General features: G+C 33.8%; 1 protein-coding gene across 19 annotated transcripts; it reads left to right on the top strand.

Annotated features, from left to right (window-relative positions):
* The first annotated feature begins 1,059 nt into the window (after window positions 1-1,059).
* On the top strand, window positions 1,060-26,077 carry LOC126745001 (broad-complex core protein isoforms 1/2/3/4/5-like). 19 transcript variants are annotated; one of them, XR_007663392.1, is made up of 5 exons: window positions 1,068-1,291; window positions 3,266-3,642; window positions 10,195-10,681; window positions 18,808-19,968; window positions 20,156-22,420. XR_007663392.1 is itself a non-coding variant. In XM_050452638.1 (4 exons), exons 2-4 carry the CDS (start codon window positions 3,274-3,276, stop codon window positions 25,392-25,394), a joined length of 1,086 nt encoding a protein of 361 aa, XP_050308595.1. In that variant the 5' UTR covers window positions 1,060-1,291; window positions 3,266-3,273; the 3' UTR covers window positions 25,395-26,077. The 19 variants fall into 19 exon arrangements, 3 of the variants coding, with proteins under 3 accessions (XP_050308595.1, XP_050308593.1, XP_050308594.1); XR_007663394.1 differs by having other exon boundaries at window positions 20,343-22,420; XR_007663396.1 differs by having other exon boundaries at window positions 20,530-22,420.
* Window positions 26,078-26,316: the final 239 nt, after the last annotated feature.

Genomic DNA, 26,316 nt, shown 5'->3' on the forward strand with positions numbered 1-26,316 from the left:
TTTAAAGTAAAACGCGGCAGCATGGCAACGTCGCGTCCGTTAATCACGTTTACTCACGAACTTAAAAATATACCTGGACTGCTAATGCATATGGCCGCGATACCCAAAAATGACCACTGCATGGTGGCCGCCATTTTTATAGTGGTTGTGTCCTTTTGATGTTGGTCACTCTGAAAATGTTTTGTGTTGCCAACAAAAAATATATTAAATAACGGTAATGAAGTTGACATTTGACGTGTGAGTATAGCGGATTGCCTAGCTTTTGACGATTTGTAAACGACGCTAGGGTATATCGTCTGAAACAGGCGATGTATCTTTCTCCTTATTTAATACGTGAATAATGTATCACCATCGTTATTTAAAGGTATTTGGTTCAGTTTCTCAAAACCGAATTATTGTGAATTGTCCGTCTGCGTTGTTTATAATAGAATAATATATTGAGTTGTTGACAGAATAATAGATTTTTTCTATATAAACCCTTTATAATTACAAACCCTCATAAAATCATCTATATTTTGATTCTTATATATGGTTGTACCTATTAATGTGGATGTGGAAACACTGTACATGGAAGGAAAGTAAAACTTAAAAAAATTATAGTAAAAATAGAAAGAAAATAAGTGTTTTTAACTGAATTTGTTAAGTAAATACAAGCAAAAAGTTAAATGAATATCAGGATTTTCATGGTATTAGGATTTATAAGATTCAAGATTATCAGAATGATAAAACAAATATTTTAAAGTGCACGCATCTATTCTAAGTTGATTGAAACTTTGTCTCATTTTAGGTGAGGATTACTTTCTTCCATAAATTTTAATGAAATTCTTAAAGAAGTACCAGAAAAATCACAGATCTAACTCAACTATCTTAAATTCTTACCAATATGTAACTTTCTATTTTGTATTTTTGTAAACATAACCTCTCAAAAACTTTAGATGTTTTGTTTCCCTACAGTTGGCACAATTAAAATTTGTCAGAGTGACCAACATCGAAAGGACACAATCACGCACAATGGCGGCCCCCTAGTAGTGGTCATTTACTTTTCATTGAATTGGCAGTCCATGTATAGTTATAAGTTCGTGCGTTTACTCCCGGATGCCCGGATTGGTCCGGAAATAGATAATTAGGGTTGATTGTTGTGTTGATGTTACTGAATGACGGCACTGTTTTTGTTTACTATTGCAATATTTATTGCCAATATCGATGTTATGTAAGGCTGAAATTCGAAAATTCAGCTAAAAAGTGCCTTGAAACACCGCGTTGCGTCTCCAGAATCGTTCACCTATAAAGGGTAAGTAAATCCGAATTATTTATTTTATTTTTTTAGGTTATTTCAGGCAACAGGAAACTCCAAAAATAAACTTTTCTACCGTCCTCTACCAGTGCCCACGTAGGTACGCTTGCCTTTTTCATTCGCTAAAGTGTAATTAAATTAAATAAAGCTTTAGCTGACGATAAGACTCCGAATAATTGTTTTTTAATAATAATAATAATAATACGATATTCAAACAAGAAATTAATGGACTAATTGCTTTCAGAAGCCTGTAAAAAGCAATTAAAATATTATGGTATTTTGCAAACGCTTATTCGACAATAATAAATTGAATAATTTGACTGAGGCATGCAGTTTTATAGGTTGATTATTAAGTGCTTCCTGGCAGGGTTCGCCCGCTTATATAGTTGCAAACAGTTACTTCCCCTTTCAAAGTTATTTCAGTTGATTTATTCTGTAATTCTCATTTATCAGGTAAGATAAGAGTCACTTTTTAATGTCTGTGTTTATATTTTTATATGATTTGAGTGGAATGTAGATAAATCTATATAAGTTGAGTGTACATCAGTGTGTTTTGTGAGGAGCTATGTAATAATCTAGCAATTGATATTAGACGACTTTCCATTATGATTCACTAAACAAAATTGGTCTATTGTATATATTTTAACTAGAAAGTCTCGAAAGAGAAGATGTTTTTCTCGTCAACGATATGTACTTATTATAGAAAGTATTAATAAATAAATAATGCAACAACAAAATATTACATAAAAGGTAACATTGTGCATGTGTTCTTCCATGGGACCTAAAAAATACTGTATTAGTGGGCAGTTCTAATACAATACTACTTTATACTAAACTTGTTTCTTAAAATTTCTTAACATTACAATAATGGTACTATATATGAATCTAACCGAAAAGCCTTGTATTTCTTCTTGAAAGTGACAAGTGAGCCTGATCTTATTAAGTTGTATACTCACAGTTTAACAAAAATACACCCTGGTAGGCAAATGAGTTTTTAAAACCCTCAGTTCTATGTGACTATGGTCTGATGATGATGTTCTTAGGAGCGAAACACTTGTCACCACTTTAACTCATAAAATAACATTTTCGAGACCAAGACTTTTGATTTATTTATGTCAAGGTCTCTTTGAGAATATGGACGACCTCTTTTTTCCTCTTTCAATTTGACATACATTGTCATTTAAGATCATAAAATAAATATTAATTTATTTATTTTAACTTGCAACTATCTGGACATAGATATTCCCTCTCACACTAATCGGCCAAATACACTTGATAGGCTGGTCCAGTGATTCCATATGTGTACAAGTTTCTTAGGAAGATTTTATGGTTGATGGTGTCACAGGCTTTAGGGAAATCAAAGAATATTCTCAAAAATTTCAGCTTCTTGTTAGGACATACAAGGACAATCGCACAGCAACAAAACCCATATTGTTTGGAGTTAAAAGGCCTTAATAAACTGAAGAAGTCTTGTGCTTAACACATTGGTAAGAAGTCTTTTAAGGCAATTACTTTTTACCAATGTGAGCCAGCTATTTGCCATTTATGTATTATACACTCACTATGCTTTCAGTTCATACATACTGATTGTTGTAACTGTTTTTGCAGATGCTACCAACAAGTGACTTCATTTCTTCTGACCACAATTCCTTCCAAAATCCAAGGAAATGTTAAAATGCCTTAAGGCAATTACTTGTCCATAAAAATCGACATTTTTAATTTCAGCTGCAATAACCTTTTTCACAAAATAAAAAAAAAATACTCCACGACGTTTTATTGCTTACGTCTCGAGATTGCAACAATGTTTTATTCGTTTTATAATACCGATTTTATCAATACGATTTTCTGAAACTAAGTAGTTACGGTCGGATTTTCATGATTTCACTGTTACGAAACTCGTTCGTTTATTGACAATCATATATAATAAATCGGACCTAGTTATTGAGCTCATTAGACTTGATTTTTTTCAAGGAACCATTATGACATCTCCAGTGACGACCGAACAATTCTCCCTAAGGTGGAACAACTTCCACTCGAACTTGAAATCGGGGTTCCACGAGCTGTTGCAGCATGCGGAAATGGTGGACGTGACTCTGGCTGTGGACGGGCACTTTTTGCAAGCGCACAAGGTGGTTTTATCCATATGCAGTCCGTATTTTAAGAAGATGTTTCGGGAGAACCCCTGCAAGCATCCGATAGTGATCATGAAGGATGTCGGACACGAGAACATGAAGGATATTTTACAGTTCATGTATATGGGGGAGGTGAGCGTGCTTAGAGAGAATCTATCGTCGTTTTTAAGGACCGCGGAAACCCTTCAAGTTAAAGGGTTAACTGGGGATGATACGGTAAGATTCGCTTTATTTTTCTTCATGTATGAGCATACATTTTTTGTTATTATCTATAGTGCTTTAATGGGTGTGTTCTGTTTTCCTATTTGTATATTATGGTTGAAAAGAAATAATTTTCAACTGTCTTCTTTTAACGCGTTTTTTTCGTCCAGGTTATATTAAAAAAACTAACATATACTGGGTTGATTGACAACACACTTAAGTTTATCCAACTATAACACCATATGTGCATTCTCTAAGGTTTCTGAAACTAATCTCTGTTTCTTATGAAGGTCTTATGGAAAGAACCCGAAATAACTGTTGGATATTATCTCAAGCTTTACAAACATCTCAATATTTCATAAACGAATTTAGTTTGGGTCCATTTTAGGAAGACTTCATTGCAAAAAAGTCTCCATAACCGTAGTAGTTTGAAGAAATCTTGATGCTGTCAAAGGTTTTACAAAATTCAATACTGATTTTAGTTTTATATGAATTGCTTTTAATGCTTCGACCTTATAGTCTAATCAAATGGTAATCAAAAAGGGCTAATAGGGGAAAGTTTTGATATTTGGTTTCACTACGTTTTACAGGCAGATATGCATGAATTTCATGTTTGCCAACACGATTTTTCACCGGAAACTTGTTTTTTGTCAAAAAAAAGAAGATTTTAATTTTTTTTAAAAGAATTCATAAAATGACCATCGAGCAGTTTCTCATGAAGAATATGAAACTTTATGGAGGTCTCACACACGGTCGTGGGGTAGGAGAAGGTTTATTGGCAAGGTGGACATTGGGGATGACCTCCGTGCAACACGTATGTGAACAGATCGAAAATTACCGTGGGGTTACCTTTCAATCACCAGAACAGCACGTAGCACTGAAAGACTCAAGAGTTACCAGGGACAGCAAGGATCAGGCCGAGATGTATGAATGGCTCCTGCAACATTTTCCTTTCGCTGAAAACCCCGATTTATATTCAATCAGCACTGGTGTTGTGGCTGACGATTGGATAACCTGCCATAAAGCTTGGAATGTGGGCAGTAAAAGTATTGATAGAATTGTTTGTGGTGACTTCAGAACTATCAAATTTAAAAGGAGCCATCGAGTGCAACCTCTGGCAATAATGACTAGTGCGATACGGATACAAAACGAAGTAATACCTATCAATCCAACAACTCTGTTCCAAAGAATGACCATTGCCAAACATTCAGAGAAACAGCTTGAGGAATTTTTGAACTATGATCTAGGTCCCTTTTCTTTAACACTCTTTGACAATGATTTACGAAAAGGAACCAAATCCACTCTTTATAGAGCACTCAAACTCCTAAAAAACAACAACAGTTAAGTATCCAAGTTCAATACGTCATAGATGGCCGGTTTCTCTTACATACGGTACCATGGACCACGAATGAAACATTTTTTTCTATTTGTGAAAAGTATGTAGAACCAATATGTCAAATCAAAATATCAATCAAACGCAGTAATTGTTTTTGATGGGTAACCCGAAGGCCCGACGGTGGTACAAAAAGTGGAGAGCGTATGAACAGATCAAGAAAACTGGCTTCAGCTGAGTACCTGCCTGTACATCATTTTTATATCGCCTGAAATGACAATCGCACGAATCCTAAATCTTAAAAGGATTGATATTAAATCAGATTGGATAATAGGGCCATTTATGAGCAAATTATTTAGGGAAACGCCAGACGATGATGATGCCGATGCATTGAACACAACCCGAAGCTTGGTTGTATTACTAGCTTCCCTAAGGACCTCATGGTCAGGAAAGTAGTATTCAGGGTTATGATTGTCTTCGTCTTTTACTTTAGTCATGTGATACCCCGAAGGCCTCGACGGTGGTGGTACAAAAAGTGGAGAGCGTATGAACAGATCAAGGAAACTGGCTTCAGCTGACATGCTGTTTGATGATACAATATACCAACGATGGCAAAAGAGAGATTTCTTGCTAACGTGAGAAACAAAAGTCGGTTCATATCAATGCTCATTGCGAGATTTACTTCGGTAGGAATTTTTTGCAAACAGGCGAAAGAAGATGCTGATACCCTAATAGTAAACACAGCAATGCAACTTTCTCCAACCAATGAGAAGGTGATTATAGTGGGTGAGGATATAGACCTCTTGGCAATTTTAATTGGTCACTGCGAACACTTGAATGTTTTCTTTTTGAAACCTGGGAAGAACAAAGTGTCTACGGTATATTCTCTCCCACTGATGCTATAAGTGACACATTAATCGCTGATAATATTCTGTTCTTGCATGCAATGAGTGGTTGCGCTACAACATCGGCATTGTACAATCAAGAAATTCCTTCATACACTGAGAAAAAACCCGTATCAAAGTATTTAAAGACTCCAATGCTACTCAAGATATGGTTGCTGATGCTGATGAATGTTTTTGGGTTTCACTGTACGGATACAGTGGTAAAACTGTGCCTTCGTTAAATCATTTGAGATATATTTCCTACATGAAATCTGCTTTTAAGCTCAAGGCACCTGCTGCTGCAACGCGACAACACTCACTAAGAGTGTACTAGTCAGCAATGGTTGGGTGTCGAGAAAAACCCAGAAGAGTGGGGATGGAAAAAATCGAAAAATGGTCTTGCACCTGTGACTAGATTGTTGCCACCTGCCCCCCCAGATTTACTGAAGCTTGTCTCATGTAAGTGCACTACTGTGGCCGTGAAAAAGCAGAGCTTAGTTGCAGTACCTTGTGCTTCAACTGTGAAAACTGTTGCGATAATACACCAGTCTCTCTTGCAAACCCGGAAGATGAGGTGGAAATGGCGAACGAATTAGAGTTGGATTTATTAGTCACCGAATCAATAAAAGAAGACGAAGAAATTATACAAGATATGAGTTTAAAGTTATTATTAACAAATACCAATTTAAAAATTCCATTTTCTTTTGTCTATATATAGATGAAGATGAAGCTTTGCCGTACTCAATGGGGAATGTATTGGGGTTGGATTTCTTCGTCACTGAACAAATGAAAGAAGGAAAGGAGACTAGACAAAGTAGTTTAAACTAGGAATAATAAATAAACAACAATTTCATTTGTCCCTTTTTATATTATAGAGGCCGATGAAGAGCCCGGGCCTTCAAGGAAAAGGACGCGTTGGTGAAGAAACCTTTAATTTTGCGTCCTCATCGCTGCTGAACCGTTCATACAGCCAATATTTACCCAACATGAATATGTTTTTAGTTTTTTAAATAAAATATTAAAAAATACCCTTTTTAAGGAAGTTTCCTTCACAAAATCCATTTCCGGTCAAAATTCCTGTTGACAAACTTGATAATCGTGTAAAGCAGCCCAAAAATCATATATAAAGAAAATTTTAAAACTACACCAAAACTTTCCCCTATTTTCTACCATTTTATTAGACTATTACTCTCATATTGATAATTGATTATGCAATAAGTCGATAACACCACCGATCCCAAGTTTATACTAAATCCGTATTGGAAACGGTGAGGTCTTCTTACATGTAGGTTTTCAATTATTATATGGTAATAGTTAATCCATCAGACAGATTCTATTTATTTATTTACAGTACACAATAAATTTCTTATGGAACATCACAAATTGGATTCCACCAGCCCAGACCAGTTTAAAATCTCACTTGTATAATTAATTAGAATGACAAAAAACTAATAATACGTCAAGTCTGGTACATTAAAATCCAGGTGCAGGGATGTACTATTATTTCAATGTGACAAAGACAAAACCTCTAATACAGAACTCTGTTATCATACCATTAATTTTTGATTTAAATCCGAGGTATTTCAAGATTCCGCTACAGTTGTGTTAACCTGTTAATACGACATGCATACTGGTCTGATTAAAGGACAGTGAAGCATGAATGAGGGTGGGATATTTCTCCAAGAGTAGTCGAATACAATTCGAAGGTTCCTAATTGATGTCACATTTTACAGGGGTGTATTGCACCAGGCATATGCAAATATTGTAGCATTTCTATGCTTGGACGAGCAAATACTATGGCATTTGTTCCCTAAAGAATATGGTTGTACAGTGAGGACGCCCAATTTGAATGAAATTAATTTAAAATTCAGGGGTCTGTTCTAAAAGAAAAAAAATAGGAGCGATTTTTTTTATGATGAATTCATGTATACAGGGTGATATTGCATGGGCATCAAAAATGCCATATCCCGGCTATCGTAAAAGCAACGACCTTGCGGATGATCCCGTTGGATTCAGAATGACGAAACTAAGACAAAACCGTTGGAATTTTCCCGATAGCTCCCATAGAAGCCGAGATATCGACCTTCAAAGTTTGGAATTTTTCATTTTTCCGGTATACCCTCCCGTATCGAATTTTTTCACCAAAAATTGATTTTTTTCGAAATCAAACTAAGTATACCAGCGTCTTTTTTGGGTCATCTAGATTACGAAAGCACCGGGTTATAACAGGATCCGAGCAGAACTAAGGGAATGAGAGCACTTAACGAAAAAAAATAGGAGCGATTTTTTTTATGATGAATTCATGTATACAGGGTGAACCAAAAAAAAGCAACGACCATCAACTTTAATTTTTTAAATGGAAACATTTATTTTTTATTCCATTTTTGAACTCTGCATAGAATTTTAAGTATACTTTGTATACCATGTCTTATACTAACGTTATTAATAAATTTGCAACTGTTTGGGTCATTTGAACATATTCAAACATTTTTTTCATAGTTTTTAACAAATATATTTGATTGTTGACATCTTGTCACTATTTAATTGCATGGAAACTGTATATATTATTTTATGTAAATGTCAGTAAGTGTCAAGTGCAGTTGCAAAGTTTAAAGCGTTTAACTGAAAAAGAAAGAATTGAAATTTTGATGATGGTAGGATATGGCGACAAGACTTGCGATCTATTTAACAATAACTACCGGGAGAGGCCTATCACACGTTCGGTAGTAGCTGAGTTTGAACATTTTATTTATAAAAAAGTGAGGATAAAGTGCAAGATTTTAAAAATTTTAAAGGATTTTCTACTTACGTATAATTCACAATTACACCTGGCTTAACTACACTCTATTTGCGACCAGCCATCACATTGATCATTATATTTGCTATTAATTCAAATCCTTAACTAACCAAATTCTGCAGAAGGATTTACATTACTTAATTCATGAACAATGATTAATTCATAAATAAAAACGACTGTCAAATGTCACTTACGTCAACAAATATTATTTTATTATTTATTGCGAGTGGCTACTGTACTAGTACGATTATCTAATTATGTCATTTCTCTGTCCGCAGAATAGAGTTTTGCGAAATAATCATGACTAAATGTAATGTTGACCCACAATTTCAAAGTGAGATTGTTTTTTCCGACGAGGCAAGTTTTTTCTCTAAATAGTTCTGTAAACAGGCAAAATTTTCGTTATTGGGCACCAGAACATCAACACTGGAGTATGGAAAGTCACACACAATTTCCCAGGCAGGAATTGTGGGCACGTCAATTGTGGGTCCCTATTTTATTGAGGGCCCACTTACCTCTGAAAAATAGTTAGAGTTGCTTCAAAATCAGATAGTACCTAGTTTAATTGCACTTTATACAAATGGTAAAAACCTCTTTAAACCGGTAGATTAAATATGATTACAACATTTTAGCCACTTGCAATCAAGATTTTCATTTGCCAATAAGACTCAAATTATTTTATTTCTTCCAGGCACTCTAGTGAGAAAGATATCAATATATTTATTTTTAGTGTATGGATTTCAATGATTTTTTCAGCACTTCCTTGAAAAGCCCTTGAAGTATCTTCAAGATCAATATTTATACTATTTTAGCCACTTGAAATTATGGTTCCAACAGGATGGCGGCCCTCCACACTATACGCGAACAATACGAGATTACCTTACCAACATTTTCCCAAATAGAAGGATTGGAAGGGAGGGTTTTATTTAATGGCCAGCAAGGTCGCCAGATTTAACCCCATGGGGTTATCTAAAATCAAAAAGTTTATTTTGATAAAGCTGAAAGTTTAGAGGAATTAAAAAATAGAATTAGAGCCGAAATACAACCAATCCGGCCTCAAACAATCAGAAAAGTACTACAAGAATTTGAATATCGACTTGGTTACTGTCAAGAAGTTAATGGTCAACATTTATTTTAATTTTTTTGTTTTGGTTTTCTTTTTATAAACTGTTCCAGAAATTCCAGGCACAGAATTAGAAAATAAATTTAAACATGGGTGTTTCTTTTGAAAAAAGTTAAGTTGATAGTCGTAGCTCATTTTTGGTTTACCACTGTATACATGAACTCATCATCAAAAAAAATCGCGTGTAATAAAAATGAACACGTCCGAGCGTTTTTTTTTCGAACCTACCCCTGAATGTTAAAATGAATTTGTTCTAACTTGCGGATCCTGAAATTTAAATGTTTTCGACATTTAAAAACTTATGGGTTTCCGAAATACCAATGACATCAAAAGAAAAATTACAAGATTCCAAATATGCTAAGACTCATCATCAATTTGTATAATAATTGTATATAATAAATAACGTTTGTAAATTATTGTCGATTTTTAGAATGACGAGGCGAAAGTAAAAAAAGAGCAAAAACCGCCGGAGACTCCGACCCCCGAAATCGACGAGAACGAAATGTACGGGCACTTGATCGAAACCACCGAGGTGGAGGTGCCGGTTCAGTACGTACATCGGAGCGCTACTTCGCCTCCGCAAACCTCCCCGTTACCGCTCAACTGTACCCGTAAACAACAATCGCAAAAGTCCACGTCGCCGCAAAACGCGAAACGCCAAAAATGCACGGAGTCGTCGGGTTACGCGTACAAACCCTCCGAACCGGAAACGACGCCAAAGCCACCTAGCGATAGTAATAATTTCAATAGCTGTGATTTGACCGGGAACAATCATAATAAATCGACGAACGAAAGCGACGAAGCCAAAGATTATTCAAAGAATCGACCGGCCGGATTGTGGTCCGGCAACGTCGGAGGTGCGCCCATTGGAGATACCGTCGCTGGCGTCGGTATGGAGCAGACCACCTCCGAACAAGGTAAATTAGTTTAGCTATTTTATAGTTTAAGATAACTTTTTTATTTTACAATACTAATGAAATGTACATATTTTTTTCAAGAGTTGATAAAAATTTTGATTTTTCATTTAAAACCCAATAAGATAAATAAAAATCTTTCCATACGTCTCTAGATACATCGCTTTTAGAAACTTTATATTAAAAAAACCATTTCAAAAAAATTAATAGTAAACCTTTGAGAATGGAAATACAAAATTCAGGCATTTTTCTTACAATTTCTTGAACCGCCGATAAGTTTAGTAACATTTAGCGACAACGCACATCCGGGCTAGCGTGAATCAAATCAAGAAACGCGCGACGAGTATTATATATTTATATAATAATAATTTTGAATTCGTTACATTAGATTACACTTTTTTTTTGTGTTTATGGTTTATGTGTATACTTTGACGTATGTAGATACATGTTTTAGAACAAGCTGTATAAAATATAAGAGAATATTAAACAGCTATATGTAATTAAGCATACAAAAATAAAAATTATAATATAACGAAGTGTTATATACTATTGAAAATGCAAAAACCAAATAAATGTAATACAAAAATTGTCATTTATAGCTCAAGTTCTAGATGGGTTTCGAATTTCCATGCCTAGTAGACATTTAAAATAAAAAATCTTTAAATAATTTTTCTATCATTTTTTCTTTCCAAAATGAATCATTATATTTATATATATATACAGGGTGTTCATTTGAAAACTTCCCACCACGGATTTATCAAAAACCACTGTTTAAAAAAAAACGCCGAAATACGTCAAAAGGTTTGTCAAGGGGGACAACTTTCTAACCTAAAATTACTTGAAAATATCAGTTTTTGCAGCTAAAGCTAACTATTCTCTCATTAAACATGTTTCCACAAACGTCCAGGGTATCCCATACAACTGAGCTAAAGTCGATTAAATTCCATAGAATTGAACCAAAACTGGTTTTCAAAAATTGTAAAATCCCTTATTCAAATCCACTGTACAGAGTTGAACTTTTGGTATGCTATAGCCAAGGTTTGAGACTAACTATCTTCTTAGTACACATTTTTTCATAAACGTACAGGGTGTCTCAGAAAATTGAGTCAAAGTCTATTAAATTCTATAGAATTGAACCAAAACTGGTTTTCAAAAATTACGAAATTATTTATTTTGACTCACTGTATATGGTTGGACTTTTGGCATTTTATAGCCAAGGCTTGAGGCTAACTATTCTCTTACTACACATTTTTACATAAACGTACAGGGTGTCTCAGAAAATTGAGTCAAAGTCTGTTAAATTCTATAGAATTGAACCAAAACTGGTTTTCAAAAATTGTAAAATTCCTTATTCAAGTCCACTGTACAGGGTTGAACTTTTGGTATGCTATAGCCAAGGTTTGAGGCTAACTTTTCTCTTACTACACATTTTTTCATAAACGTACAGGGTGTCTCAGAAAATTGAGTCAAAGTCTATTAAATTCTATAGAATTGAACCAAAACTGGTTTTCAAAAATTGAAAAAATTCCTTATTTAGATCCACTATACATGGTTGAACTTATGGTATGTTATAGTCAAGGGTTAAAGCTAACTATCCTCATACCACACATTTTTCCATAAACGTACAGGCTGTCCCAGGAAATTGAGCCAAAATCTATTAAATTCCATAGAATTGAACCAAAACTGGTTTTCGAAAATTGAAAAATTCCTTATTTACATTTACTGTACAAGGCTGGACTTTTGGTATCCTATAGTCAAGGTTTGAGGCTAACTATCCTCTTACCACACATTTTTTCATAAACGTACAGGGTGTCTCAGAAAATTGAGTCAAAGTCTATTAAATTCTATAGAATTGAACCAAAACTGGTTTTCAAAAATTACGAAATTATTTATTTTGACTCACTGTATATGGTTGGACTTTTGGCATTTTATAGCCAAGGCTTGAGGCTAACTATTCTCTTACTACACATTTTTACATAAACGTACAGGGTGTCTCAGAAAATTGAGTCAAAGTCTGTTAAATTCTATAGAATTGAACCAAAACTGGTTTTCAAAAATTAAGAAATTATTTATTTTGACTTACTGTACATGGTTGGACTTTTGGCATTTTATAGCCAAGGCTTGAGGCTAACTATTCTCTTACTACACATTTTTCCATAAACATACAGGGTGTCCCCGAAAATTGCGTCAAAATCTATTAAATTCTATAGAATTGAACCAAAACTGGTTTTCAAAAATTGTAAAATTCCTTATTCAAGTCCACTGTACAGGGTTGAACTTTTGGTATGCTATAGTCAAGGTTTGAGGCTAACTATCCTCTTACCACACATTTTTTCATAAACCTACAGGGTGTCTCAGAAAATTGAGTCAAAGTCTATTAAATTCTATAGAATTGAACCAAAACTGGTTTTCGAAAATTGAAAAATTCCTTATTTAGATCCACTGTACAAGGCTCGACTTTTGGTATGCTATAGCCAAGGCTTGAGGCTAACTATTCTCTTACTACACATTTTTACATAAACGTACAGGGTGTCTCAGAAAATTGAGTCAAAGTCTGTTAAATTCTATAGAATTGAACCAAAACTGGTTTTCAAAAATTGTAAAATTCCTTATTCAAGTCCACTGTACAGGGTTGAACTTTTGGTATGCTATAGCCAAGGTTTGAGGCTAACTTTCTTCTTACTACACATTTTTTCATAAACGTACAGGGTGTCTCAGAAAATTGAGTCAAAGTCTATTAAATTCTATAGAATTGAACCAAAACTGGTTTTCAAAAATTGAAAAAATTCCTTATTTAGATCCACTATACATGGTTGAACTTATGGTATGTTATAGTCAAGGGTTGAAGCTAACTATCCTCTTACTACACATTTTTCCATAAACGTACAGGCTGTCCCAGGAAATTGAGCCAAAATCTATTAAATTCCATAGAATTGAACCAAAACTGGTTTTCGAAAATTGAAAAATTCTTTATTTACATTTACTGTACAAGGCTGGACTTTTCGTATCCTATAGTCAAGGTTTGAGGCTAACTATCCTCTTACCACACATTGTTCCATAAACGTACAGGGTGTCTCAGAAAATTGAGTCAAAGTCGACTAAATTCCATAGAATTGAACCAAAACTGGTTTTCAAAAATTGTAAAATTCCTTATTCAAGTCCACTGTACAGGGTTGAACTTTTGGTATGCTATAGCCAAGGTTTGAGGCTAACTATCCTCTTACTACACATTTTTTCATAAACGCACAGGGTGTCTCAGAAAATTGAGTCAAAGTCTAATAAATTCTATAGAATTGAACCAAAACTGGTTTTCAAAAATTGTAAAATTCCTTATTCAAGTCCACTGTACAGGGTTGAACTTTTGGTATGCTATAGCCAAGGTTTGAGGCTAACTATCCTCTTACTACACATTTTTTCATAAACGCACAGGGTGTCTCAGAAAATTGAGTCAAAGTCTAATAAATTCTATAGAATTGAACCAAAACTGGTTTTCAAAAATTGAAAAAATTCCTTATTTAGATCCACTATACATGGTTGACCTTATGGTATGTTATAGTAAAGGGTTGAAGCTAACTATCCTCTTACTACACATTTTTCCATAAACGTACAGGCTGTCCCAGGAAATTGAGCCAAAATCTATTAAATTCCATAGAATTGAACCAAAACTGGTTTTCGAAAATTGAAAAAATATTTATTTTGACACACTGTACATGGTTGGACTTTTGGCATTTTATAGCCAAGGCTTGAGGCTAACTATTCTCTTACTAAACATTTTTCCATAAACATACAGGGTGTCCCCGAAAATTGCGTCAAAGTTTACTAAAACCTTATAGGGCTGAACCAAAACTGGCTTTCAAAAATTGATTTTTTTTTAAATATTTAGACCAACTGTACAGGATTGGACTTTTGGTATGTTATAGCCAAGAAATAAAGCTAACTAGTCTCTCTCTACACATTTTTCCATAAACAAAGCCTTTTATTGCCCCATTGTATATACCTACAAAACAAGACTCATACTTATTTTTAATTAATATTTATTTCAGTTTACCGCACAATTTTTTATTTTGTTCCGTTTAGTTTTTGTTTTTTTTTTCACTTAACCCGTTCGTTTTATTTTTCCGTTTGCATGGTAAGTAGCGTTTTGTAACACACGTACCTACTAATAGTTTAACCCCCTAATAGCCGATTTTAATCCTATTGCAGCTTAGTGTGAAGTGCCTATAGGATGATAACCCAATTAATGGCATGTGAACAATTTATTGTCTCTCTCTCTCTCTCTCTCTCTCTACCGCAAAAACCGTGTAAGTAACAATTTTTGTTTAGAGAATAAGTCATACAGGTTTGTATTATTAATATAAGTAGAATTAATTGTTTGGGTTTGTTAATTGTACGCAATAAAGTCTTACGGAACATATATAAACATTTTATTTTTTGGTAGAGTAGTTTTTTCAGTTTCAACTTTCCTATTAATAGCATGGGACTCTCATTTTATGTGTTACAAGTTCATTATCACGAATTAAAATTGAAAATGATGCGTTTATTTCAATTTCATTATGCAATGGACTTGTCGAGGCTTATCACCGCTTAATGAATTGGTAATATTCTGTAAATTGCGTTTCATTATCTTCCATCTTTAACAGTCATACTTTCAAACATCAAATATTACTTGAATAATGAACTGTTTATTATTCAATACTCCCTTATCGACTGAATTCGATTATATATTTAATATTTTGTGAACTGAGCTATTTTCACTGAATTATCTGGTCTATACTGGTCAAAGTTTATACAGTCTGAAATGTGTAAAAGTAGGTTTTCTTTCAGGTAGTTAAAGTTTAATTTTTGAACTCTTCCAGGCAGTTGAGTGTCTGGAAAAATTAAAATATTCATTCAATAAAAACGTTCAATTCGAAGTAAAAACTCTTTTTCCAGGCAGTTGAAGCCATTTTTGGCAAATTCCAGGCATTCCAAATCAATGTCTTTTTCCCAAGAATGTTATACTCCAACTGCCCGGAATAGGAAAAATCATTTGATGATATGAAGTGTATCGAACAATCTATCTTGGACTCTTGATCTATGATGTCTATTTTGCTACTGTACTCATTAAAATTCATGGTAAAGAACACGTTTGCTTTATAAAAATTAATCAAAGAACCAAAAATCATTAATTTATATTTAATTTACTACATTAGTCCAGGTGCATTTGACCGAATACAGTTACATATTTGGGACGCATGCTTTACTAAAACTGCTTCCAAAAGTTCATGTTGCTTCTCTGTGATATATTCAGCTTGACATTAATCAACACCTTCCAGTGTATATATGAATAAAAAAAAGGTGAATGAGAAAAAAAATTTATTTAATTAATATATGATTTTCCTAAAGGAAACATGGAAAATATGGGATAGAAAATCGAGTGAAAAATCTCATTTTTTTATAAGAAAATCAATGAAAAAACGCCCTTGAGTGTCAGTTCTCTCTATGATTTATGTATTTCTTACAAAAATCTTATTCTTTAAAAAAAATAAATTAGTATAAAAAAGTCGAAATCCTTTTTCCGGGCAGCTTTTGGAATATTCCAGCCATTCCAAATCTATACCATTTTCCAAAGAATTTTATCCTTCAATTGCCTGGAATAAGAAAAAAATAGGTTTATATAGTCTGGAATGTGTAAAAGTAAATTTTCTTCCAGGCTGTTAAAGTTCAAGTAATTTTTTTTAAATTTCTACCAGACAGTTGAAGCCATTTTTTGACATATTCCAGCCATTCCAACTCAGTGCCTCTTTCCCAAGAATTTTATTCTTCAACTGCCTGGAATCGCAAAAATCATTTATCTCTACGATTGTACATTTTCCATCCAGGTACAGATTCATCAGGTGTAGTTAATGCTTCTGGTCCATCATGGTCATATCAGTGACTTTTCATTTACACCCACACAATCCTCAGAGTTTCCATTATGTCTCTCTCTCTCTCTCTCTAAAATCTAATTGTAATCATTATTCAAATTTCATTCACAGCTTTTCTGTTGAACAGACTGAGACATGGACTCTCTATATCATACTATCGCTGAACTTCTTCTGATTGAAATCCTGGTCATTCTAGTAATCTGAATTTAGAGGCTATAGAGGTAGCAATAGCAATAGCGTTCGTTTCTCAATGGCAAGTTCAGTCTGAATGCAGTTGGTCAAGTTCTACAGGCAACAAATTCAAATATATGAGACATAGATGTTGATCATATAAGGAGAGATGTATCTATTGGTAAATGGTTGCAAAGACTCTGTAGGCCCTTCTCCTCTGACGAGGCAGTTTTATTTAAAAAGTATGATAAAAGAAAAGGAATTCTAGATGGGCATTCAAAGTTCTAACGCAGGCTTGATACATTTACTATTTACTGCATTTAAATATTCACTTCCATAAGATGTATCATCATTGTTATAATTGCATCAAGGATATGGAGTGTATCGGTCAATCTTATTGCCCTTCTTGGACTCTTGATCTATGATGTCTATTTTGCTCCTGTTATCCTTAACACATTGAAATTCGTGTTAAAAAAACAACAAATCACAGATTTATGCCTAATTTGCTGCATTAGTCCAGGTGCATGTGGTCGAATACAGTTACGTTTTTATTGTTTAGTAAAACTGCATTCTTACACCACCTAAGTACATGCAGTAAAGCTTGCCAGTAATTTTCCACTTAAGATACACCAAAGCAAAGGAAATGATTCTGTGAGCTTAAAGTAGGTTAGATTACACCAGGTGGATTACATTGGAGAAGGAAGGTGCTCTTATTCGATTTAAATGAGTTGTGTATCTAAAACTCCCAATATTTTAAAAAAAATAGTCAAACTGGTTGAAACATTAAGCAACATTGCTAGAGAATACTTTCCTGAATATTGGGCTTTTTATTTCATATAAATATTCCCAGTAGTTTTTGAGATATCAGACCTCGAAGCGAGTGGTCACCTTAAGAATCAAACGCTCCTCTTGGACGCTTTCCCTAGAAAAGTCCAATATATCCGAAACTGTAGCCACAACTGGTGTGAACCCTAAACAACTTATAAGAGAATACTTTTTTCAATATTATGCTGTTTAATTTATGAATTAATTATTCCCAGTAGTTTTTGAGTTATCAGACTTTAAAGGGAGTGGTCACCCTGAGGATCAAACATTCTTGAACACTCACTCCTAAAAGCTCAAATATTTATATCCATTTCGAAAACAATCAGTTCAGTGAATCACTTTCCAAGACTTCTGATCTGTAAACTTCTACAAGGGTCAATGCATCTTCTCACTAAACATCTGACAGATGCAGAAGATCCTTCCTATCAGGCTTTTCTGCAAGGTCTCTATTTTCTATTTAATGAAAAAAGCTATACTCACCTGAAGTTCTCTCTTATTGTATTTGAGGTTCTCTTCATATATGGTCAGAGGTAGATTCATCATGTAGCTACTGGTCAAACCAAGTTTTCTGATCCAAATAAGCCAGGGATAGCAAAAAAATGAAGTTTGTACAGTCTGAAATGTGTAAAAGTAGGTTTTCTTTCAGGTAGTTAAAGTTTAATTTTTGAACTCTTCCAGGCAATTGAGTGCCTGGAAAAATTAAAATATTCATTCAATCAATTCGAAGTAAAAACTCTTTTTCCAGGCAGTTAAAGCCATTTTTGACATATTCCAGCCATTCCAAGTCAATGTATTTTTCCCAAGAATTTTATGCTCCAATTGCCTGGAATAGGAAAAATTATTTGATGATATGAAGTGTATCGAACAATCTATCTTGGACTCTTGATCTATGATGTCTATTTTGCTACTGTACTCATTAAAATTCATGGTACAGAACACGTTTGCTTTATAAAAATTAATCAAAGAACCGGAAATCATAAATTTATATCTAATTTGTTGTATTAGTCCGGGTGCATGTGACCGAATACAGTTACATCTTTGGGACGCATGCTTTACTAAAACTGCTTCCAAAGGTTCATGTTGCTTCTCTGTGATTATTCAGCGTGACATTAATCAACACCATCCAGTGTATATATGAATATTATTGTAATAAGAGATCGTGTGAACAACCTTCACCTGAGAGGTTTCTCATGATTTGCCTCTATCTGATGAAATGTTTTCTTCTAGGTCCAAAATCGGACAGTCGAATACAAAAAAACGGATACCAGTGCGACCAATGTCTGAAAAAGTTCTCCAGGAGAGACCATCTACGCACCCACGAGAAAAACATACACGGATCACACGCGGGCCCATTTAAATGCATAATTTGCGAGCAACTGTACAAGAACACCGAGAGTTTACGGAAACACATATCCAAGTTTCACTTTACGAACATTAACGATTTGGGTTGTAAAATCGAGGTAAAAGCTTGACAACGTGTTTTGGGCGGTTTTTTTTTCTTGTTGGTTGAATAATACTCAGGTTTGTATTAAAGTTAGTGAAACGATGGAGTGTAGACGAAGGGAAACTTAAGTGATTTATGTGCCTTATTTGAAGTTTGTATGGAAGAATGTGTTTTTTTTTTTAAAGGAAAAAGTTGAATACTTATGAGTGTACCGTAAGTTGAGGCTAATCTGGAACTAATGGTCGATAAACAGCTTTATTATATTTTAGACGAGGGACACAACCCAAATAAATTGTAGTCACTGAGTGATTGAACTTGTCACAATATGTATAAAGAATACTCTTTCTGAACATCATGCTTTTTGTTTTATAAAGACAGTCCAAGTAGTATTTGAGATGTTGGACTTTAAAGTGAGTGATCAACTTGGAGATCAGACACAGTCCAACGACTCCACTGCTTAAAAACGCGAATATTCTCCAAATATTTCTTAAACTGGTTTACACCTTAAACACTATTTACAAAGAATACTTTTCTGAACATCATGCTTTTCGTTTCATAAAGATTGTCCAGGTAGTATTTGAGTTATTGGACTTTAAAGTGAGTGATCAACTTGGAAATCAGACACAGTCCAAGGACTCCACTGCTTAAAAATGCGAATATTCTCCAAATATTTCTTAAACTGGTTTACACCTTAAATACTATTTACAAAGAATACTTTTCTGAACATCATGCTTTTCCTTTCATAAAGATTGTCCAGGTAGTATTTGAGTTATTGGACTTTAAAGTGAGTGATCAACTTGGAAATCAAACACAGTCCAACGACTCCACTGCTTAAAAATGCGAATATTCTCCAAATATTTCCTAAACTGGTTTACACCTTAAATACTATTTACAAAGAATACTTTTCTGAACATCATGCTTTTCCTTTCATAAAGATTGTCCAGGTAGTATTTGAGTTATTGGACTTTAAAGTGAGTGATCAACTTGGAAATCAAACACAATCCAACGACTCCACTGCTTAAAAATGCGAATATTCTCCAAATATTTCCTAAACTGGTTTACACCTTAAACACTATTTACAAAGAATACTTTTCTGAACATCATGCTTTTCGTTTCATAAAGATTGTCCAGGTAGTATTTGAGTTATTGGACTTTAAAGTGAGTGATCAACTTGGAAATCAGACACAGTCCAAGGACTCCACTGCTTAAAAACGCGAATATTCTCCAAATATTTCTTAAACTGGTTTACACCTTAAACACTATTTACAAAGAATACTTTTCTGAACATCATGCTTTTCGTTTCATAAAGATTGTCCAGGTAGTATTTGAGTTATTGGACTTTAAAGTGAGTGATCAACTTGGAAATCAGACACAGTCCAACGACTCCACTGCTTAAAAATGCGAATATTCTCCAAATATTTCTTAAACTGGTTTACACCTTAAACACTATTTACAAAGAATACTTTTCTGAACATCATGCTTTTCGTTTCATAAAGATTGTCCAGGTAGTATTTGAGTTATTGGACTTTAAAGTGAGTGATCAACTTGGAAATCAGACACAGTCCAACGACTCCACTGCTTAAAAATGCGAATATTCTCCAAATATTTCCTAAACTGGTTTACACCTTAAACACTATTTACAAAGAATACTTTTCTGAACATCATGCTTTTCGTTTCATAAAGATTGTCCAGGTAGTATTTGAGTTATTGGACTTTAAAGTGAGTGATCAACTTGGAAATCAGACACAGTCCAAGGACTCCACTGCTTAAAAACGCGAATATTCTCCAAATATTTCTTAAACTGGTTTACACCTTAAACACTATTTACAAAGAATACTTTTCTGAACATCATGCTTTTCGTTTCATAAAGATTGTCCAGGTAGTATTTGAGTTATTGGACTTTAAAGTGAGTGATCAACTTGGAAATCAGACACAGTCCAACGACTCCACTGCTTAAAAATGCGAATATTCTCCAAATATTTCTTAAACTGGTTTACACCTTAAACACTATTTACAAAGAATACTTTTCTGAACATCATGCTTTTCGTTTCATAAAGATTGTCCAGGTAGTATTTGAGTTATTGGACTTTAAAGTGAGTGATCAACTTGGAAATCAGACACAGTCCAACGACTCCACTGCTTAAAAATGCGAATATTCTCCAAATATTTCCTAAACTGGTTTACACCTTAAATACTATTTACAAAGAATACTTTTCTGAACATCATGCTTTTCGTTTCAGAAAGATTGTCCAGGTAGTATTTGAGTTATTGGACTTTAAAGTGAGTGATCAAATTGGAAATCAGACACAGTCCAAGGACTCCACTGCTTAAAAACGCGAATATTCTCCAAATATTTCTTAAACTGGTTTACACCTTAAATACTATTTACAAAGAATACTTTTCTGAACATCATGCTTTTTGTTTCATAAACATAGTCCAACTAGTATTTGAGTTATTGGACTTTAAAGTGAGTGATCATCTTCTTTTATCGGTCCCTATTTATTTGATAACTTCGGAATAGTGGACTAGGACTGTCCGGTCGACGCCATCTCTAGGGACTTCCCTAAAGCGTTTGACAGTGTAAATCGTCATTAATTCTTGTAATTGTTGACTTTTTGCTAATGACATGCAATCGTAGCAAAATTTGTAATTTTTTGGTGCTAATAGGTGTCACAGTAGTTAGACAACAAGTTGATATATAAAGATTTTGCAGACTGTAGCGCTCTAGCGATGTACTGAAGACCCTTGGATTGCTTATAGGAAAATCCTCTTTTTTTCCAGTGCTGGTCCCTATGGAGAATGGCAAATTGACCATCCACGTTCTACTGTACCTGATTTGATAGAGGCAAATTTCCTTCTTCTTTGAATTCCTCAAAAATAATTCCAATACACAAGTTCGGAGTGCTGGTTCACTCTCACAGTGATTGAGTTTTTGTTGCTGTTTTTTGCGACTTTACCACTCTCAGTCCGGGATGCCTCTACTGGAGTACTGTAAACTAATAACTTCAAAGATCCTGCAGGCCTGTCTTCACCGATCCAGCTTTAAAATGTCACGAATTGTTCCGGTTAAGCTCAGTTTATGGTACACTTTATTATTTTAATTAGTCACTAATTATATTGCATTTTAGTCAATAAATTTATGTGTGTTTAACCAGAAGTCAATTTAAGGGCTCGAGATAATTATGGTATTTTAGTTGTCGTTACCAATATTGTTTTAATACTACTCAACCAGTGAAATTCATAAGCATCATATAAAAGTTAGGTTAATACGTCGGTGTTTTTAGGTTATTACTTGTGTGATTTATTAAGAATTATATTTTAAAATATGTTATTTAATTAAGTAGTCATTTGAGGGACATTTGTGTTCTTTTTTGGATAATAAAGATTAACTCTGTACTTACGTGTTTATTTTATTGGTTCCTGTGAATTAGATACACATAAAAATTAAGAAATAAACCTGAAACGATGCAAAAAAATTATATTAGAACTCAATTATAGATCTATGAGATGACACTGCGAGAATATTCATGTTAACAATCAATCTTATGGTGCATGTACTTTTTATTAGTAGGTTTATATTTTTGTACTCTTTCTAATATGAATAATTGGAAATTTAACCTCAATTTCCTTAAATATACGAAAAAGTAGAGTCTGGAACGTGAGTAACTGCCTGGAATAATTTCAGCTTTTTCGAAAAAAAGAAAAATTATCCCGGGAACTTAAAACACATTGAAGACTTCTTTGGGAGGGTAACTTTTCAAATTTTAACAAGAAATTTGGAAATTGATCTTCCACCTCTTGAAATTTGTTTTTTAATATTCCAGGAGCTTGAAATAATTTATTTTAATTTTTTCTTAAGGTTTTTACTATTTTAAGACTTGAGCAACTACAATAAGGGTTGTTGTCCTTATCTATCCTTTGTTTTATTTCTTATTTAGGGCAGGTGTGAGTGGAATTGAACCCTATTGCAGTCTCCCTTGAAATAATCGTTAAAATGCATGGTCCATTGCCCTTTCCAGATGGTTCGGTATACTGAATTTCCTGGAATAGACCTTATGAACCCTTTGATTTATTACATTTAGATAAAAAAACCTCTTACTTACCTATCTCTGTCTTCCAGGAAATGCTATTTTATCTTCACAAAAATTTGTTCGTGTCACAAACTTTTACTGTCCATCCCTTTTTTATCTTCTCCCTAAGTAAAACTGATGCGGATTCGGTGTATGTACCTTGTTTAAAGTTATAATATGAATACTGAAGGGTTTAAGAATAATAATTGGAATCAACTTTTAAGAGAATAACTGCTGCAGGTAAAAGTGGAATTGAACCTTATTAACACTTGTGTGTTACTTAAATCATCCATCTCTATCTCCCAATGTATGTTATTATTTTTCTTCTTTTCTACATCCCATTATTCTTCCTGAATTATCACATGAAACTGTGGATTTATTGTACTGGAATACCTAAATAATGACTCCAGAATACTTGTTATAAAATATGGCATTCAATTACTGAAGGATGATAAAAATGGTCTCGAATGTATGAAAAACTGATGCTAAATACTTGAAATGTCTCTGTCTTGAAACTGGACAGGCACTTAAAACACTTGAAAAACTACTTAAGTTATTTGGAAAAAAAGTTAAAAAATCTTCAAGGTCCTAGAAATACAGGGAAAATTTGGAAAATAATTCTCAACTTCCTGGAATCATTTAAAATTTCTATTTCTCCCCTTCTTGTCGGTTAAATCGTTGAAAATAAAGAATTATAGATGATTTAAACGAAACTTGAAACTATGTTAGTCTAGTCGATATTTATTTTCATTATATTTAGAAATAAAAGGTAATGTGCTCACTGCAGTAAGGATTGTTGTCCTTATCTATCCTTTGTTTTATTTCTTATTTAGTCCAGGTGTAAGTGGAATTTAACCCTATTGCAGTTTTCCTTGAAATAATCGTTAAAATGCATGGTCCATTGCCCTTTCCAGATAGTTCTGTATACTGAAATTCCTGGAATAGGTCGTAAGAACCCTTTGATTTATTCCATTTAGGCAAAAACTGCTTAGTATCACTAAAATGCAATAGACATCGTTAAAGAGAGACCTCCACTTGCCCAATCTCTATGTTCAATATTAAATATATCAGACATAAAAGCTTCCGAAAATATATAGTAGAGCTTCTGAGAAAAATTTTCTCCCCTTCCCATGGTTCAAAATCAAGAATCATAAATGATCTCATTAAAGGCTTTCAACTGTGTTGGCTTAATCGATCTCATTGTATTTAGACCTTCAAGGAAATCCACTAACTACAATAAGAATTATTGTTCTTATCTATCCTTTATTTTATTTAGTGCAGGTGTAAGTGAGATTGAACCCTATTGCAGTTTCCCTTGAAATAATCGTGGTAAAATGCATGGTCTATTGTCCGTTCCAGATAGTTCGGTATACTGAGTTTCCTGGAATAGTCCTTAAGAACTTTTTGATTTATTCCATTTAGGCAGAAATCCATTACTATCTCAAATGCAGCAACCATTTAAAGTCAACGTTAAAGAGAAAGTTCTACTTGCCCAAAGTCTACGTTGAATACTGAATATATTCCTTCATTCAGACATAAATGCTTCCGAAAATATATAGCAGACCTTCTGAGAAAAATTATCTCTCCTTATGGTTCAAAATCAAGAAAATGATCTCATTAAAGCTTATAACCTTGTTGGCTTAACCGATCTCGTTGTATATAGAACTTGAAGGAAATCCGCTAACTACAGCAAGAATTGTTGTCCTTATCTATCCTTTGTTTTATTTCTTATTTAGTGCAGGTGTGAGTGGAATTGAACCCTATTGCAGTTTCCCTTGAAATAATCGTTAAAATGCATGGTCCATTGGTCTTTCCAGATAGTTCTGTATACTGAATTTCCTGGAATAGACCTTAAGAACCCTTTGATTTATTCCATTTAGGCAAAAACTGCTTAGTATCTCAAAAATGCAACAGACATCGTTAAAGAGAGAACTCCACTTGCCCCATTTCCATTGGACTGTAGTTTTAAGAGGCTATCGTCCTCTTTTTGGGACTTACACGTTGGTTGGTCAGACCGATATTTAGAGCCCAAAACATTATAACACTAATAAGGTTTCCTATATATTTCAGATGTATTGTACCCGACAGATTCGAAAGGGCACGTGTTCTGCCCGTACTGCTGCAGGAAATTCGTGAACAAATACAACTTGAAGGTGCACATCAGGGACAAACACGAATCGATGTCGACGGACCTCGACTGTCAAGTGTGCGGGAAAACCATGAGGAATCTCAGCTGTCTTCGGGTGCATCTCTATCACCATCGTAAGCAACAAATCGAGTCGGCGGGTGTTCTTAGTTGATTTTTAGGGTCTGTTAGTTTGTTTTTTTTTTTGGTCGTTATTATTTGTTATTTTTTTGGCCTAAGATTTTCTCAAAAAAGCATGTCCATCTTCATCAATCTGAAAACCGTTAAAACGACATGCACGTTTGCTCACTGTAATACTCGGTAAAGTTTTTATTTAGGAATAATCAAGTGTAATTTAGGGTCTTATTGTACGCAATTCGATGAACATTTATACCAAATTATTCTATGATCTGGTTACTGTTTTGATATAAATATAATACAAACATTCTTATTAACAAATGTAAGAAAAATCATTCTTTGTACAAAAAAGGTGATATGTATATGATAAGGCAGCTTATATTATTAATTAAGCCTAAAAAATACTTTTAATTAATTAATTATATTGTGGGTATTCCTGTGTTAGTATAGGTAAGATACGTTCTGGTCATTGTTACTAAAAACCACAAATTACTCTAACCCAGATGGGCCAGAGTACAATGTGACTGCGATTCATATGATGGTAAAAAGAAATTTAATAACTCAAATGCAATGAATCTAAACTAACTGGCCTCTGGGTTACAGTTATTTGCGTTAAAAACATTCCTTCTTGTTAACTTTATTTTAACTGTATAGTATGAATTATTTGTTTTTATTTATTGTTTATTAAGGGTGTCATAAATTAATAAAATACTTCAGAAAAAAGCTGTTGATGTCCATTATTTAAGTAGTAGTAGCAGTTGACCTGGGAACATTTTGTGACTGTTAGTGCAAGTCATATATCCATTTGTTCACATCTTTAATGAGTTTTTAAGTAAGTCAAAAATTGTTTATAATTTTTCATGAAATCCACATTCGTCCATACTGCCTTACCCTCTGCTACCCTATACCTATGCATTTAGAGGGTTTCATAGTTCGTCGCTTAAAAGGAATTGTTGATG

Source organism: Anthonomus grandis, chromosome 15, assembly GCF_022605725.1.
Source record: "Anthonomus grandis grandis chromosome 15, icAntGran1.3, whole genome shotgun sequence".
Taxonomy (NCBI): domain Eukaryota; kingdom Metazoa; phylum Arthropoda; class Insecta; order Coleoptera; family Curculionidae; genus Anthonomus; species Anthonomus grandis.